The sequence below is a fragment of the Chrysemys picta genome, chromosome 9 (assembly GCF_011386835.1).
Source record: "Chrysemys picta bellii isolate R12L10 chromosome 9, ASM1138683v2, whole genome shotgun sequence".
NCBI lineage: Eukaryota > Metazoa > Chordata > Testudines > Emydidae > Chrysemys > Chrysemys picta.
In genome coordinates, this window is record NC_088799.1 from 43152454 (window position 1) to 43167596 (window position 15143).

General features: G+C 51.0%; 1 protein-coding gene across 1 annotated transcript; it reads left to right on the top strand.

Annotated features, from left to right (window-relative positions):
• Window positions 1-3630: 3630 nt before the first annotated feature.
• LOC135973719 (uncharacterized) lies at window positions 3631-5771 on the top strand. Its single transcript, XM_065558087.1, has 2 exons — window positions 3631-4207; window positions 5202-5771. The coding sequence occupies exons 1-2, from the start codon at window positions 3631-3633 to the stop codon at window positions 5675-5677; spliced, it is 1053 nt and encodes a 350-aa protein (XP_065414159.1). The 3' UTR covers window positions 5678-5771.
• Window positions 5772-15143: the final 9372 nt, after the last annotated feature.

Below are 15143 nucleotides of genomic sequence, written 5' to 3' on the forward strand. Positions count from 1 at the left end.
TTGCAACAGGGGGACATTACAGCAAAGGTGATGGCCGAGCTCTTTACTATCAGGAGCTTGCGCCAGGTGCCCAAAGCACTGCAGGGGCTGTGCTCTGCAGGGCAGCCTTGAAGACCCACCCCCCTTCACATGACCAGAAGCTCCCAGCCCCTGCCGCAGGTACTGCTCTGTCTCACTGTGCCTGGGGGGGGAAGGGCTGGGGGAAGCGGCCATAGAGCCCACAGCACTGAGAGAAACCAAGGCTGAGCACCTCACTCTCAACACCCTGCCCCACCCCGACCCCTGGAGCTGGGGCCAGGCCAGATATTGGTTCGGAAGAATCGGGCTGTGGGGCTGGCCCAGAAATGAGAGCATCCGCAGAACCCGGGATTATGCTCAATAGCCATTGCAGTCTGGGAGGGGTGGCCTGACATGGAGCCCCTCCCCTGTCGTCACTGCTCAGACCTTCCCATGGCCCATGTCACCCCTGCCGCAGCGAATGTCTGACCATCCCCCACCTGGGGCCCAATCCACCCACCTGGTATCTGAACCCTTTCCAGCCAGGAATGAAACTCCCCCCTAACAGTCTGGGGCAGGGAAGGATCCTCCCATCTGGCAGGTGGGAACTGAGACGTAGAGGAAGGGCTGTGGGCCTGGTCACACAATCCTGGGTGGAGATCTGGAAAGTGGACTGGGTCCCAGCCTAGAGCTTTTCCCCCAGGGCCACTTTCACTTTCTGCCCTTTATTCTCCTCTCCGGCTAGGGGCTCTGTGAGTGTGAAATGAAAAGGGGGGTGATGGGGTCCTGGCACATAGCCTGGATGGGAGCTCCCCTTGGCTTGGACCCCAGGGTCAGAGACATCTTGGTCATCCTGCTGTCCTTCTTTTATTGCTCGCAAGGGAGTTCACCGATGAGGGGTTTCTAGGGCTCCAGTTAGTCATCCTCATTCCCGCCCGCATGTACCACCCTGCCCTGCCCTGCCCTGCCCTCCGGTTTCCTCGCTGTTGACTCTGGCTTGACTCTTGACTCCGGTCTCTGGCTATGACCTTGGCGTGACCCTTTTTGGCTCCAGATTATGGTTATGAACCCCAGCTCAGTTTTCTACTTGCCTTTCGCTAGCCTCGCTCCAGGCCCTCCACCCGCCCACTCCAGCATTACCTCCTCATCCTGATCTTCCCCAACCCCTCGGATTTTGACTACCCGGATTTGACCTTCGGCGTGTCTATGGACTTTGGCTTGGGCATGGACTTGGACACTGGCTCTGGTTCTGCTTCTGCTTTGTTGATGGACTCTGATCTCAGTTTTGATCCTGGTGCCATCCATATGCAAAAGGGGACCCATCACACCAGGTGTGAACCATGGCCTCACTACATGAGCCTGGCCCGGTGCTGCCCCTACTGGAGTTGTGCAATGGAAATGACTGAAAATGCAGGGGTTCCTTTAAACAACCTCCGGCACCATTCTTGACTTGGACACCCGGCCGTAGTATAATGGCCCTACCATCAATCAAATCCTAACCCCCCCCTTGATTCCTTAAGCCCAACCTCTTGACCCCTTAGTCCCTCCCACCTGTCCCTGGAAGTCCCGCCCCATGGAGGTATTACTTCCGGGGTCAAGGCGGCCACATGACCAGGTGCAAGGTGTGTCATGTGACCCCTCTAAGAACTCCTCCCACCACCCTCTACCAATCAGGATGGGTTTTGTCCTAAAAGGACCGCCCCAAGAGGAGATTTGACCAATCAGGGTGCCTTCTGGGGTGGGGGTGACCTGTCTGGAAGTGGGCCATGTGACCCCTCTAAGAACTCCTCCCACCACCCTCTACGAATCAGGATGGGTTTTGTCCCGAAAGGGCCATCCCGAGAGGAGATTTGACCAATCAGGGCGAGTTCCGGGCAGAGCTGGCTTTAGGAACTGCGGGGCCCGATTCGAACAGTTTTGACGGGGCCCCGGCAGGGATGACTGAAAAAAAAAACCACTTAAAAAAACATGTGGGGCTTGTACTCACCGGGCGGCACTCGTAGTCTTCGGCGGTTTGTCCTTCACTCGCTCCGGGTCTTTGGTGGCACTGAAGGACCTGCTGCCGAAGACCCAGAGCGAGTGAAGGACCCGCCGCTGAAGTGCCGCCGAAGACCCGGAGCGCTGCCGGGTGAGTAAAAATTAAAAAGGAGCCTCTAGCCAGGGAAGGGATTCTCGGCCACTTGCCCCCACCCCGGCGGCCTTGCCACTGGGCGCGGGGCCCTCTTAGGCGCGGGGCCCGATTCGGGGGAATTGGTGGAATTGGCCTAAAGCCGGCCCTGGTTCCGGGGCAGGGTGACCCTTCTGGAAGTGGGCCGTATAACCCAACTAAGAACTCCTCCCAAGGCCCTCTACCAATCAGAGTGCAGCACCATTACCCTATCAGTCCCAGTGCTGGACAGAGGAGGCCATCTCTTACCAACGACACGTGTTTTAGAAATTGTGGAAAGGCTGCTGAGAGGAAAGTTGGACTCCTTCAGCACCCCCGTGAAAACTTCGGACTTTGTTTTAGCCCCGAGTGTCTTTGATCATCTGCAGAGAAAGCGCTACATCAGCAACAGTTCCGAGGAGGAGGAGGATGCGACCGAGGGGAGCCCTTTGGCCTAGCCATTGATGGATACGTCGGAACCCGAACCCAAAACCAAAACCAAACTGCTTGTGAGACACCCTGATGAGCATGGTGGCCTCTCCTTGTCCACCCCTTTAGAGGTGGAATGCGATCACGGCTTGGGGAATCACCGGCGGACAAGGTGAACAGAAAAGACAGTGCTCAGGTAAATGAATGATTAAGAAGAGACGTTCAAGGTCTTGCGGCCAACAGAGATCTTTTGGAACGTTTCATTGCCCATGACGGAAGATGGTATGTTCAGTTCTGCCATGGCATTCAGAAACACACCCCATCGTTTAGGTACGTCTGCTAGGAACAGAGCACGTCTGGGTGAAGGCCCTGCCTAAGTCGAGCATGTTAGAACCAATAGCCACAGAGCCTTTATTCACAAAAGCCCCTTTATCATTCCAATACTAATGCATTTTTCTTATAACACTTATTCACGTTATCCAACATCTCCTGAGCAACAGAGTCTGAGGTCTTTGGTGTTTCTGGGGGTTTGGCAGTTACACTCTGTTCCTGTTCTGGTAGAAACAGACCTATTTTCCCTGATCCGCATCACTCTGCTTCACGTACATTAGGTACCTTTGAAGCACGGCACTGTAAAGTTGAGCCTTTTCGTATTCAGCTAAGGCCTGGTCTACACTAGGCGTTTATGTCGAAGTTAGCGCCGTTAAATCGAATTAACCCTGCACCCGTCCACACTGCGATGCTATTTAGTTCGACATAGAGGTCTCTTTAATTCGACTTCTGTACTCCTCCCCGACGAGGGGAGTAGCGCTAAATTCGACATGGCCATGTCGAATTAGGCTAGGTGTGGATGGAAATCGACGCTAATAGCTCCGGGAGCTATCCCACAGTGCACCACTCTGTTGACGCTCTGGACAGCAGTGCGAGCTCGGATGCTCTGACCAGCCACACAGGAAAAGCCCCGGGAAAATTTGAATTTGAATTCCTTTTCCTGTCTGGCCAGTTTGAATCTCATTTCCTGTCTGGACATCGTGGCGAGCACAGCAGCACTGGCAACGATGCAGAGCTCTCCAGCAGTGATGGCCGTGCAGTCTGGGAATAGAAAGAGAGCCCCAGCATGGACTGATCGTGAAGTCTTGGATCTCATCGCTGTGTGGGGCGATGAGTCCGTGCTTTCCGAGCTGCGATCCAAAAGAAGGAATGCAAAGATCTACGAGAAGATCTCTAAAGACATGGCAGAGAGAGGATACAGCCGGGATGCAACGCAGTGCCGCGTGAAAATCAAGGAGCTGAGACAAGGCTACCAGAAGACCAAAGAGGCAAACGGACGCTCCGGATCCCATCCCCAGACATCCCGTTTCTACGAGGCACTGCATTCCATCCTCGGTGCTGCCGCCACCACTACCCCACCAGTGACCGTGGACTCTGAGGATGGGATACTGTCCACGGCCGGTTCCTCAGACATGTTAGGGGACGGGGAAGATGAGGAAGGAGATGAGGAGGGCGAGGCAGTTGGCAGCTCTCACAACGCTGATTTCCCCGACAGCCAGGATCTCTTCATCACCCTTACAGAGATCCCCTACGAAGCGTCCCCAGCCATTACCCCGGACACAGAATCTGGTGAAGGATCAGCCAGTAAGTGTTGTAAACATCTAAACATTTATTTTTAACAAAACAGGAATATTAACAATTAAAAGAATGGGTTGTTCATGATTAGTGTGCCCTAGGCGCTTAACGGTTTAGTAAGGGGCAGTGCAAGTTTTGAAAAGAAATCTAGCAATGTCCGGTTTTCAGTGATTGTCCTGCACAAGCCGCTCTACTGTGTATTCCCTGCTACTGCAGCTACAGTAAAATGCGGTCTATATGTGCGGGGATAGAGCAGTAATCCTCCTGGGACATCTCGATGAAGCTCTCCTGGAGGTAACTTGAAAGCCGTTGCATGAGGTTCTTGGGGAGAGCGGCCTTATTGGGTCCTCCGAAGTACGACACGTTGCCGCGCCACGAGATTATCAGGTACTCGGGGATCATTGCTCTGCACAGCAGGGCGGCATACGGCCCTGGTCTTTGGAGGCTTTCCCGGAGCATTCTCTCTTTGTCGCTCTCGGAGATCCTCATCAGGGTGATGTCGGCCATGGTGACCTGCTTTTAATTAGGTAGGGGAATGTTAGTGTTGGGACTGCTTTCCCGTTCCTTTACAGAACTGTCACCGCTGGTTTGCAGCCACGCGGTGGAGGCGGGAGAGGGGCAGCCGAAAGGGATCATTCCCGGGGACAGCCGCGAGGGGGTGGGACAGGGGCAGAGTTCCCGCTTGCCGGATTGCTGGCAGCAGGGACTGACATTGATTTAAATGTGAAATGAGGCCAGTGGTAATATAAAAGTTTTAAACTGCCACAAGTGTACGGCTTACCATGTCTGCCTGCAACAGAAATTCCGTTGTGCTGCCTCGCTTCTCAAATGTGCTGTTCAAGACCCCAGGCACAGAATGCGAAGGCCGAGAATTCGACCTTGTGCTGAGTGCGCATGTGAAAGGTGCTGTGCATGGTCTTGTTCACAGAGAAAGACTATGTTCTTTGTTCACAACTACATTTATCTTTCAGAGGAATTCACTCCCTTTTTCCCATTTCCACAGCCCCGTCTGCGACTGTCTCACAACCTAGCCTGGAATCACACTCCCAGAGGCTAGCGCGGATTAGGCGTAGGAAGAAGAGGACACGGGAGGACATGTTCTCTGAGCTTATGGCCTCTTCCCAAGCCCAGGCAGCACAGCAGACCCAGTGGCGGGAGAACTTGACCCGAATGCACCAAGCCAACATGGATCGGGAGGAGAGGTGGCGGCAGGAAGACCAGCAGGCGACTCAAACGCTGCTTGGACTACTGAGGGAGCAAACGGACACGCTCCGGCGCCTTGTGGATGTTCTGCAGGAACGGAGGCAGGAGGACAGAGCCCCGCTGCAGTCCATCTCTAACCGCCCTCCCCCGCCACCAAGTCCCATACCCACCTCACCCAAAGTGCAAAGAAGGAGAGGCGGCAGAGTCCCTGCTAACTCTCACTCCACCCCTGCAGAGAGCTCTAGTAGCAGAAGGCTCTCATTTCCCAAAATTTGAAAAGTTCTTTCCTTCCCGCCTGACACAAGCCCACGTCCAAGTTTCACCTCCCAATGCCATGTGTAGTTGATAATAAAAAATTCGTTTCTGTTAACTACTGTTTCAATCATGTTCTTTTGGAGGAGGAGGGGAAAGGGGGTTGGAAATTGGACAGGACAGTCTCCTTTGGCAGGGTACATAGTCGGGGGCAGGCACAGCAGCAGGGCACATACACAGTGCAGTGATGCAGTGACTAGTTGCCCCGGTTAGTCTGGGAGGTTGTTTTGATGTAATGTTGGGGGGGGTGGGTTGCTCTGTGACTTTGTGGCGGGGGAGGGCAGTTACAGATCTTAAGCGCCGGTCCTTAGACAGGATCACAGAGCCACACAGCATGGGATCTGTAACCGTCCTCCCCCTGCCACAAAGTCAAATAGACCTCCCATACACACAGTCCCGATCAGGAGGGTTGACAGGCTCCGTTGAAACAAGCATCCCACCGCAGCGGAGCCTGTCAATCCTTGAGTTTAGAAGCTGCATTCGCATCACAACACTAGACCCGCCCCGCACCACAGTCTGCGTCCCAGTTTTAAAAAATTCCCGCTAAAACAGTATTAAAGAAAACGGTGTGCTTTAACAAAGTAGAACTATTTTTATTTCGACACGTGTGTTGGAGGGGGGGTGAAGGGGGTATGTAACTGGATAGGATAGTCAACATTACCTGGGTAAAGAAACGGGGGCAGGTTTAGCTTCTCAGTACACAAACTATAAAATCACAGGTTACCCTGCTCACTCAGGAACTTTGCTTTCAAAGCCTCCCGGATGCACAGCGCTTCCCGCTGGTCTCTTCTAATCGCCCGGCTGTCTGGCTGTGAGTAATCACCAGCCAGGCTATTTTCGTCAACCTCCCACCCCGCCATAAAGGTCTCCCCCTTGCTCTCACAGAGATTGTGGAGCACACAGCAAGCTGCTATAACAATGGGGATATTGGTTTCGCTGAGATCACAGCGAGTCAGTAAGCTTCTCCATCTCCCCTTGAGACGGCCAAAAGCACACTCCACCACCATTCTGCACTTGCTCAGCCGGTAGTTGAAGAGTTCTTTTTCAGTGTCCAGGGCGCCAGTATAGGGCTTCATGAGCCAGGGCATTAGCGGGTAGGCTGGGTCCCCGAGGATGACTATAGGCATCTCCACATCCCCAACAGTTATTTTGTGGTCCGGGAAGTAAATACCTTGTTGCAGCCGTCTAAACAGACCAGAGTTCCTGAAAACACGAGCGTCATGAACCTTGCCCGGCCATCCCACGTAGATGTTGGTAAAACGTCCCCTGTGGTCCACCAGTGCTTGCAGCACCATGGAAAAGTATCCCTTTCGGTTAATGTACTGGGTGGCCTGGTGGTCCGGTGCCAGGATAGGGATGTGAGTTCCATCTATGGCCCCACCGCAGTTTGGGAATCCCATCGCTGCGAAGCCATCTATGATCGCCTCCACGTTTCCCAGGGTCACTACCTTTGGCAGCAGTACATCAACGATTGCCTTCGCTACTTGCATCACAACAACCCCCACGGTAGATTTGCCCACCCCAAACTGGTTCGCGACTGACCGGTAGCTGTCTGGCGTTGCAAGCTTCCACAGGGCTATGGCCACTCGCTTCTGTACACTCAGTGCAGCTCGCAACCGGGTGTCACTGCGCTTCAGGGCAGGGGACAGCAACTCACAAAGTTCCAGGAAAGTTCCCTTCCGCATGCGAAAGTTTCGCAGCCACTGGGATTCATCCCAGACCTGCAGCACTATGCGGTCCCACCACTCAGTGCTTGTCTCCCGTGCCCAGAATCGCCGTTCCACGGCATCAACATGACCCATTGCCACTGTGATGTCCTCGGCGCTGGGTCGCCTGCTTTCTGACAGGTCTGTGCTACTCTCAGACTTCAGGACATCACCGCGGTGCCGTAGCCTCCTTGCCTGACTTTTCTGCATCTGCCTCAGGGAAACCTTTATGATAAGCTGCGAGACGTTGAGAGCGGCCACAACTGCAGCGATGGTCGCAGCGGGCTCCATGCTCGGAGTACAGTGGCGTCCGCGCTGTCAATGACTGGAAAAGCGCGCGAACTGTTTTCCCGCCGGCGCTTTCAGGGAGGGAGGGCGGGAGTGATGGACGGATGACGACAGTTTCCCAAAAGCACCCTCGACTCATTTTGTTACCCAGAAGGCATTGCCGGCTACACCCAGAATTCCAATGGGCAGAGGGGACTGCGGGAACTGTGGGATAGCTGACCACAGTGCACCGCTTCGAATGTCGACGCTATCACCGTTAGTGTGGACGCACAAAGTCGAATTACTGTCCTTAGTGTGGACACACACGTTCGACTTTGCAATATCGATTACAAAAATTCGATGCAAGTAAAATCGAACTACTCTCGTAGTGTAGACAAGGCCTAAGTCAGTTCTTAGAAGAACAGACTTCATTTCAGCATCCAATAAGCGAGTTGCGGTCATTCTCATATTTTCCTCTGCCAGAGGGGGAGCCCTTAATTGCTCCAACTGGCAGCTGGGCACCAGGTACATTTTTTCTGCATACTCCATTATCAATTAGTTAAAAGCCCCGTTATCAGAGGGATAGCAAAACTTAACAGAGGGCTGATAAACCCCCCAGACTGCTTCACCAGATGCTTCTTTCTTTGAAGTGAAGCCCTTTTATTACATAAAGTTTTTATAAGCATGCGTCTCTTTTTCAGCACACGCACTTGATTCTGTGTTAAAGGTACTTTTCCTTTGAAGATAATGAGCGCTGTTTCTGAGATGGCCACTACTAGATCGTCAGAGGCCTAACACAGTATAGCCCTCTTTTGCTGTGGGGACGATTTGCTAAGTCATTTTAGCAGGCCCAGGTTTCTCTTCACGCAGCTAGACATGTTTTCGGTCAGCAGCCCCGGCTGTTAAAAAGGGGCCTGCCAATAATTCATCTCGTTATATACCCGACTGTTGTTCTTTTCAAAGTATAAACCACCGGCCAGTCTGGAGGGAAAAGACCAGTTTTTAGTCTATAAGCTTCTGGTGTGGAAGCATTGAAATCCACCACCAGGTAGCCATAAGGTCTTTTGGTAGCATCCTCAAAAGCTTCTAGAAAGAATTGAGCTTTGCCGGGGTACATTTGCCGAGCGAGCGTAGCGATTTGTAATTTATCCCTGAGGTTTTTGAGCAGAACCAGGTACTTTGTGTTTAGGTTAATCGTGCGACTCTTTTTTCCCTGAAAAACTCCAGCATCGCAGGAGTTTTCAGTCCTTCGCTTTTATTCACACCCCCTAGAGCGCGTGCTCTGGGTTTGTGAATGTATGTGGTTCTGCGCACATTCAGAGCCCCTAGAGCGCGTGCTCTGGGTTTGTGAATGTGTGTGGTTCTTTGCACATTCAGAGCCCCTAGAGCGCCTGCTCTGGGTTTGTGAATGTGTGTGGTTCTGCGCACATTCAAAGCCCCTAGGGTGCATGCTCTGGGTATGTGAATGTGGGCGTTTTCACTCTCAGTTTCCTCAGGGTTTGGTGTGGCGGTGGCCGCTAAGGAACTGGTGTTGTGATTATGTTGTGGCAATACCTCGGGGAGGACAAAAAAAAAAAACATTTTACAAAACTGAACTTACCATCTTTCTCACCCACATCTATGCATTTACTTAAAATACAAAATCTCACAGAACAACCAAACCAATAAGCAAAATGTATTTACTGGGCTTCATCTATCCATCAATCACTGATGCTGATGAATTTTCCTTTTCAGCTCTCTCTTTCCTTTTTCTTTTGAACTTGTTTTTCCTCTGGTGTAAGGATCTCTCATGTTTTGACCGTAGTGCGGGGCAAACAACATTATTATAAAACTCATGAAACCGTCTTGTAAACTTAAAAAATAAAATATTCATTAAGGTGTTTTTCTATTTAAAAAGTCACAGCTTTAAAACAAATAATCCATTTCAGGCTGTACAACAAATACAGGTTTTGAGTTCATTTCTACCATTTAAAAAACAAAACAAAACAAAACAAACAAGCCACAACAAACCCAAAACCATTTTTTTTAAAAATACATCTCATTTTGTATGCTCCTCCCCTCTTGGCCTGTCTTCGATGGGGATCTCTGAACTGGAAATGAGCAGGGGCTTCCTCCCACTCTGTCTTCCAATGTCTGGGATCTGTCCACAGCAATGCATCCTGCAGCTGGCCCAGCTTGGGGAGCCATAGCCTCATCCTGTGAAATCGAGAAGTGCATCTCAGTGATGCTTAGATGGAAAACCACGCACCCCACACAGAGGTTGGAACCAGCCATTCCCAGGATGTTCTGAGGAGCCATGATTTCTCCAGGAGCTGGGTAAAGGGCACAGTGAGCAGTCGGTCAGAGATAGGGGAGGATCATGTAAGGGGAGGGTCTAAGAGAGGAGGAGCGTGAGCTAGGCTCTGTATTTGAGCTTGGCAGGGATCAAGAGAAGGGACAGGGGCTATAAGAGGGCAATGCGAGGTGCAAGGGATGTCGGAGATGGGGGCAAGGCCTGTAAAGTTCAGCTACTTTAGATCAGTTGTGCCAGAGAATCACGGTTGAGGTGACTGAAAGCTCTGAACTGGGGCTGGCCAAAAGCATCCTCCTCAGATGGGAACATCCCAAAAATCTGCAGAAGCTCAGCCTCTGAGGTGAACATTGTGGCCCAAACCTCTCTCTGCTCTGTATCTCGCAGGATTCCAGCCAGCTGTTCCAATCCAGAATGAAAACTCTGCCACTGAAATCTCACAGCACCTGTGCAGTGAAGTGCCAGTTAAACCCGCTGTGATGCACAGAGCTTGCCCTGGCTGTCCGCACAGGACTGAATTTCACCCCTTCAGAGTGTAAGGAAATAATTGGCTGAAGGCCTTTTTCTTTTTGGATGGCTGTCTAGTGGGAAAAAACGATGGGGATTTTTAACCTGTTTCACTCCCATGACTGGTGCTTCAATGATGCAGAGAAGTGCTGATGCATTGGTTGATTTCCCCAACTTTTAATCTACTTTTTTCTTCTCTTTTAACAGGTATTCTAAGGGCACCCAGTACTTCATATGGGCATTCTTGGGTGGGCAGATTGCATCAGACCTGCACCCGAATAAATAATAGTGAATGAAATATGCAGACACTAAAGTTCTGCAGCCAAATTCTCAGAAACCTTCCTCTTGAATGTAGGATCAGGATTTTGTTTCTAATTGATTTTTTTAAAAAGTTCTAAGCAGCTACTACACTGTAATAAGAGGAAACAGAAGCAAAAACTGAAAGGATGTTACTTAAACCAATGAACAGATGCAGAGAGTGGAAGCACGGCAAAGCACACAAATGAATACTATGGGTAAATAACCTGAAAACAAATAGGAAAGAAAACCTCATCTGGGTAATTGTGGCTCTTGGGACAAAAATCAGGTTCCTGGTACGTAGCCTGGCTGAGATCATCCCTTTTCCCTGGATCCCAGACCTGGGATTCAAATGTCATTCTCTGTGGTGTCCTTATTTTATTCCTAGGAAAAGGATCCCCAAAGGAGGTGTAAGGATCCTGGACTCTAGTGTCTGCAAGAAGCTTCAGCCACCTTCACAGGTAGAAGTCACTGTCTTTCCTACAATGCCACCAGTGCTCTTTCTGCTCTCCAGATCTGCTCCCTCCAGCAGGACAGAGACACCGCTTAACTCCTCGAGTCCTGATTTCCTGCCATTCTAGGGGTTGAGGGGTTTGCATTGCCCCCACCCCCACCATCAGAGACTTTTCCTATGGGAATCTCCCTAGAGCAGGGGAGAAATCTGTTCTTCCATTAGAACCAGACTGCTTAGTAAATCCACCCACACTGACCTCATCTCAGCTGCTTTGTTTATCCGAGATTAGTGGTATCTTTGGAAAACCCTTAGAATGCCGGGGTGTGAGGTGGAGCATGGGAGACGGGAACTCCAGGAGATTCTCCTGAAGCACACCACCCTGTCTTTCTCTGGTCAGGTTAAAGTTCGCCATTCATTAGGAGGTGAAGACCAGATGGGAGCTGCTGGATTGACCTTGATATACCATGTCCTGGAGTGGATGAAGGACCTACATCTCAGGGATGGCTAGCAGCAGATGTAACACATGTGTCCAGGAATAGGCTAAACAACCTACACTGATAGGTAAGTACATTCATGGCCACATGTAAACATCACAGGAAATGGTGGGGATTGAACCAGGGTCCTTCAGCACAAGCCCCTTTCACTCAGTGTCAACCAATCCAGCTCCAGCCATTAGACCGCGCCCCCTTCCAGAGCTGCTGAACCCAGGAGCCCTGATTCTCAGACCCGGGCCTCACATCACAAGGCCAAACCTCCTTCCATTATGGGCACTGTAGAAGGGACCATTGTCAAAAAAACCCTCTTCATTCCCCCTATCAGAGACTGCAGCCACGGGTGACAAGTGAATGAGCTGAGATCTCCCCTGTGGGAATCCGAGGCGCTGCGCTTTTGGGTTTCACAGGGAAGGCCTCTGGCAGCCATTGACAGAGTGTTCCTGTGAGGAGATTTTTCCATCTCTAACAAAGGGTTTCTGTTCCCCCAGATCTCAGCCGCTCAGCAGAATGCGAGAGAGCCGAGTGCTGATGGGCTAGAGGGGTCCCAGGAGTCGCTGTGCAGCAGGTGCAGTGTCTGCAGTCACCATGGGCCAAACCCTGCGTTCCAGACAACCCAGGCTGTTTCCCTGGATTGCGAAGGGGACTTTGGCTTGGGGAATCGGTGGCTGGTGCCTGTGTCCACAACTGGGATGTTTTCATGAAGCTACTCAATGGTCCATGAAGCGCCATGCAAGCAAGGGGAGAATGGACATTCGAGAGCGAGGCTGGGACCTCTGTGGAGCTGCTGCAGTTGAGCATCCACAGCCAGAAGAGAGACGACAGGAAACGCGCTTAGATGGCTGCCACAGCCGCAGCAACTGTCTCACCAAGCTCTGCTCACGCTCTAGCCAAGAGAGGCAGGACAAAGAGCCACCCAGTGAGAACCTGGGTTGCAATTAGCAATACGGGGTTTTTTTCAGTGGATTATGCTGTCCTGACTGTCTATTTCCTGTAATGTGCACATCCAGCCTCCTTGGCTGACCTCAATGGAAGTTAGGTTCTCCGTGCCCACAGGACAGGGCTGGCCTTATCATGAGGCGAACTGAGGTGGCCGCCTCAGGTGACAGACTGTGGGGGGGCACCACTAGGATCCAGAGTGTAGAAAATGGTGTCTGCTGCTGGTGCATATGTATTCTCCCTGCTCAAGTTGCAGAGAGACGGTGGCGTGCTGGCCTGGAGGAAGGGGCCATCCCTCCCTTCTGTTCCCAGGGAGCAGAGCGTCCTCTGCCTGCAAATCCTGCAGCCCGCCCACTGTCCGAGCATGCCATGCAAGCCGGCCCCGGCTGCACTGCATTGACAGCACAGCTCAGCCCCAGCAGGGGCCTACAAGGGAAAGGAGCCATTACTGTGTAAATGTACCTATCTGTATTGATTCACAAGCAAAGGCCTTCGCTGGCTTTCTAAAGGGCAGGAGAGCAATTCACTGGGAGCGTGGTTCTTATCATACACGTCCTCCCTTCCTACAGTCTGCGATCTGCAGCCAGCGTCTTGATTGGCAGCGGCGCCCCCAAATCTTGGCGCCCTAGGTTGCACCGTGCAGGCAGTCAGGAGAAAAGGTGAGAGGAGAATAACGGAAAGTAACAGGAGTTGCAGGGAGAGAAAGGAGGAGGAGCCTCTTATGCACCTCTCTAGCACCTGCAGGAGCCTGGACTGATTAACATCAGCTTGTCAGGGAGCTTCCTGTTTCCTGCTGCTTCCCTGAACCCACTTGAGGAGAACAGGTGGTCAACTGAAATAGTAGGAGCCAGTTAGGCCCTTAAGAGGCTGATTTCTTCCCTCACTCAGGCCCTGCTACCAGCCTGCTTATTTGTCCCCTTCAATTGAGTGTTGAGAGACACTATAGCTGGCACAGAACAGCAGTCATGAGTGAAAGAAGAAAACGCCCCTCTGGGGCAGCATTCAGGAAAAGAAAGAAAGCAAAGGAAGCTTTTCTATCTAAGCAGGAAGGAGCTCTCCTGAGATACACAGACACAAATGTTCACGGTGAGCCTTCCGGCCCCAGTGAGGATGTGAGTGGTGAGGAGATGCCTGATCTTCCAGTTAGTCAGAGTGCAGGTGACCTGGCAGCTACTGCAGCATCCATATCTCCATCTCAAATGGGTGTAACCATGCACATCCCTGAAGAAAAGTCTAGATCAGGGAAGAGTGTGGTGGAGGCGCAAGAAACAGCTGCTGCTGAGTTTAGTTCCTTAAATCTAGATGATCCAGGACTGTGGACCCACTTGAGCAGTAGCCTGTGGGACTTCCTTGTACTGCATGGGCCACAGCAAATAAAAAACTTCATGTCCTCCAAAGAGAATGAAAATAGAAGTTTCCATCCAACACATTCCTGATGTGAAATCCCCAATGGTGACAAAGTGGAGAGGCCATGGCATATGTACTCAAAAACCCAGAATGTTGCATACTATTTTTGTTGCAAACTCTTCCAGGCTAATGTTCCAGCCACGTTGGGTTCTACAGGAACAAAGGACTGGAAAAATCTGGCTAGAAATCTGGCATGCCATGAGACGACAGCAATTCACCAGAGAGTATTCCATAGGTGGAAAGAACTTGAGATGAGACTAAGTTTAAAGGCCACCATAGATGATCAGCATCAAGAGAAGATTGCATCCGAGTATCTTTACTGGCAAAATGTTCTGAAAAGGCTCATTGCCTTTGTGAGAATGCTTGCTACCCAAATCCTAGCACTGCGTGGCACTTCAGAACAGCTGCATGTGCCAAACAATAGAAATTCCTTAAAATTGTGGAGCTGATGGCTGAGTTTGATGCCATAGTTGCCATTATCGAGGATAATACTATGGCAGGAACTGTTTGTGGGAAAACAGTGGCAGAGGGAAATGGAATCACCAGAAACATACATAACTTCAAATTTCTGTGTGGCTTAGTGTTGTGGCATGACATACTGTTTGAAATAAATGTTGTAAGCAAGAGACTTTAAGGTGTTGACCTTGATATATCTGGAGCAATGGAACAAGTGGACAAAGCAAAGTCATACCTACAGTCTTACCGGCCAGATGGGGGATTTCAAAACGTTCTGAAAAGTGCACAGAAGTTGGCAGAGGAACTTCACACCAAAGCTATTTTACCACCCATCAAAAAATACAAGAGTCACCAAAGAAGAAGACATTTTGATTACGAGGCACGGGATAATCCCATAAGAGACCCCAAACTGAAAGCCCTTTCAAGTTACATTTCAGCAGGATCGACCCCAAAGGCTGTTCTGGAATATATGTGCACAAATAAGATGACCAGACTCTTTCCAAATGCTTTTGTTGGTCTGCGCATACTTCGAATACTTCCTGTAACAGTTGCCAGTGGAGAACGCAGCTTCTGCAAGCTGAAGTTAATAAAAACACATCATTTTTATTGACAATGA

Coding starts and splice junctions, on each gene's coding strand:
- LOC135973719 (XM_065558087.1), top strand. CDS start 3,631: ATGCAGAGCTCTCCAGCAGTGATGGCCGTGCAGTCTGGGAATAGAAAG. Junction 4,208..5,201: donor ATCTGGTGAAGGATCAGCCA/GTAAGTGTTGTA, acceptor CCATTTCCACAG/CCCCGTCTGCGACTGTCTCA.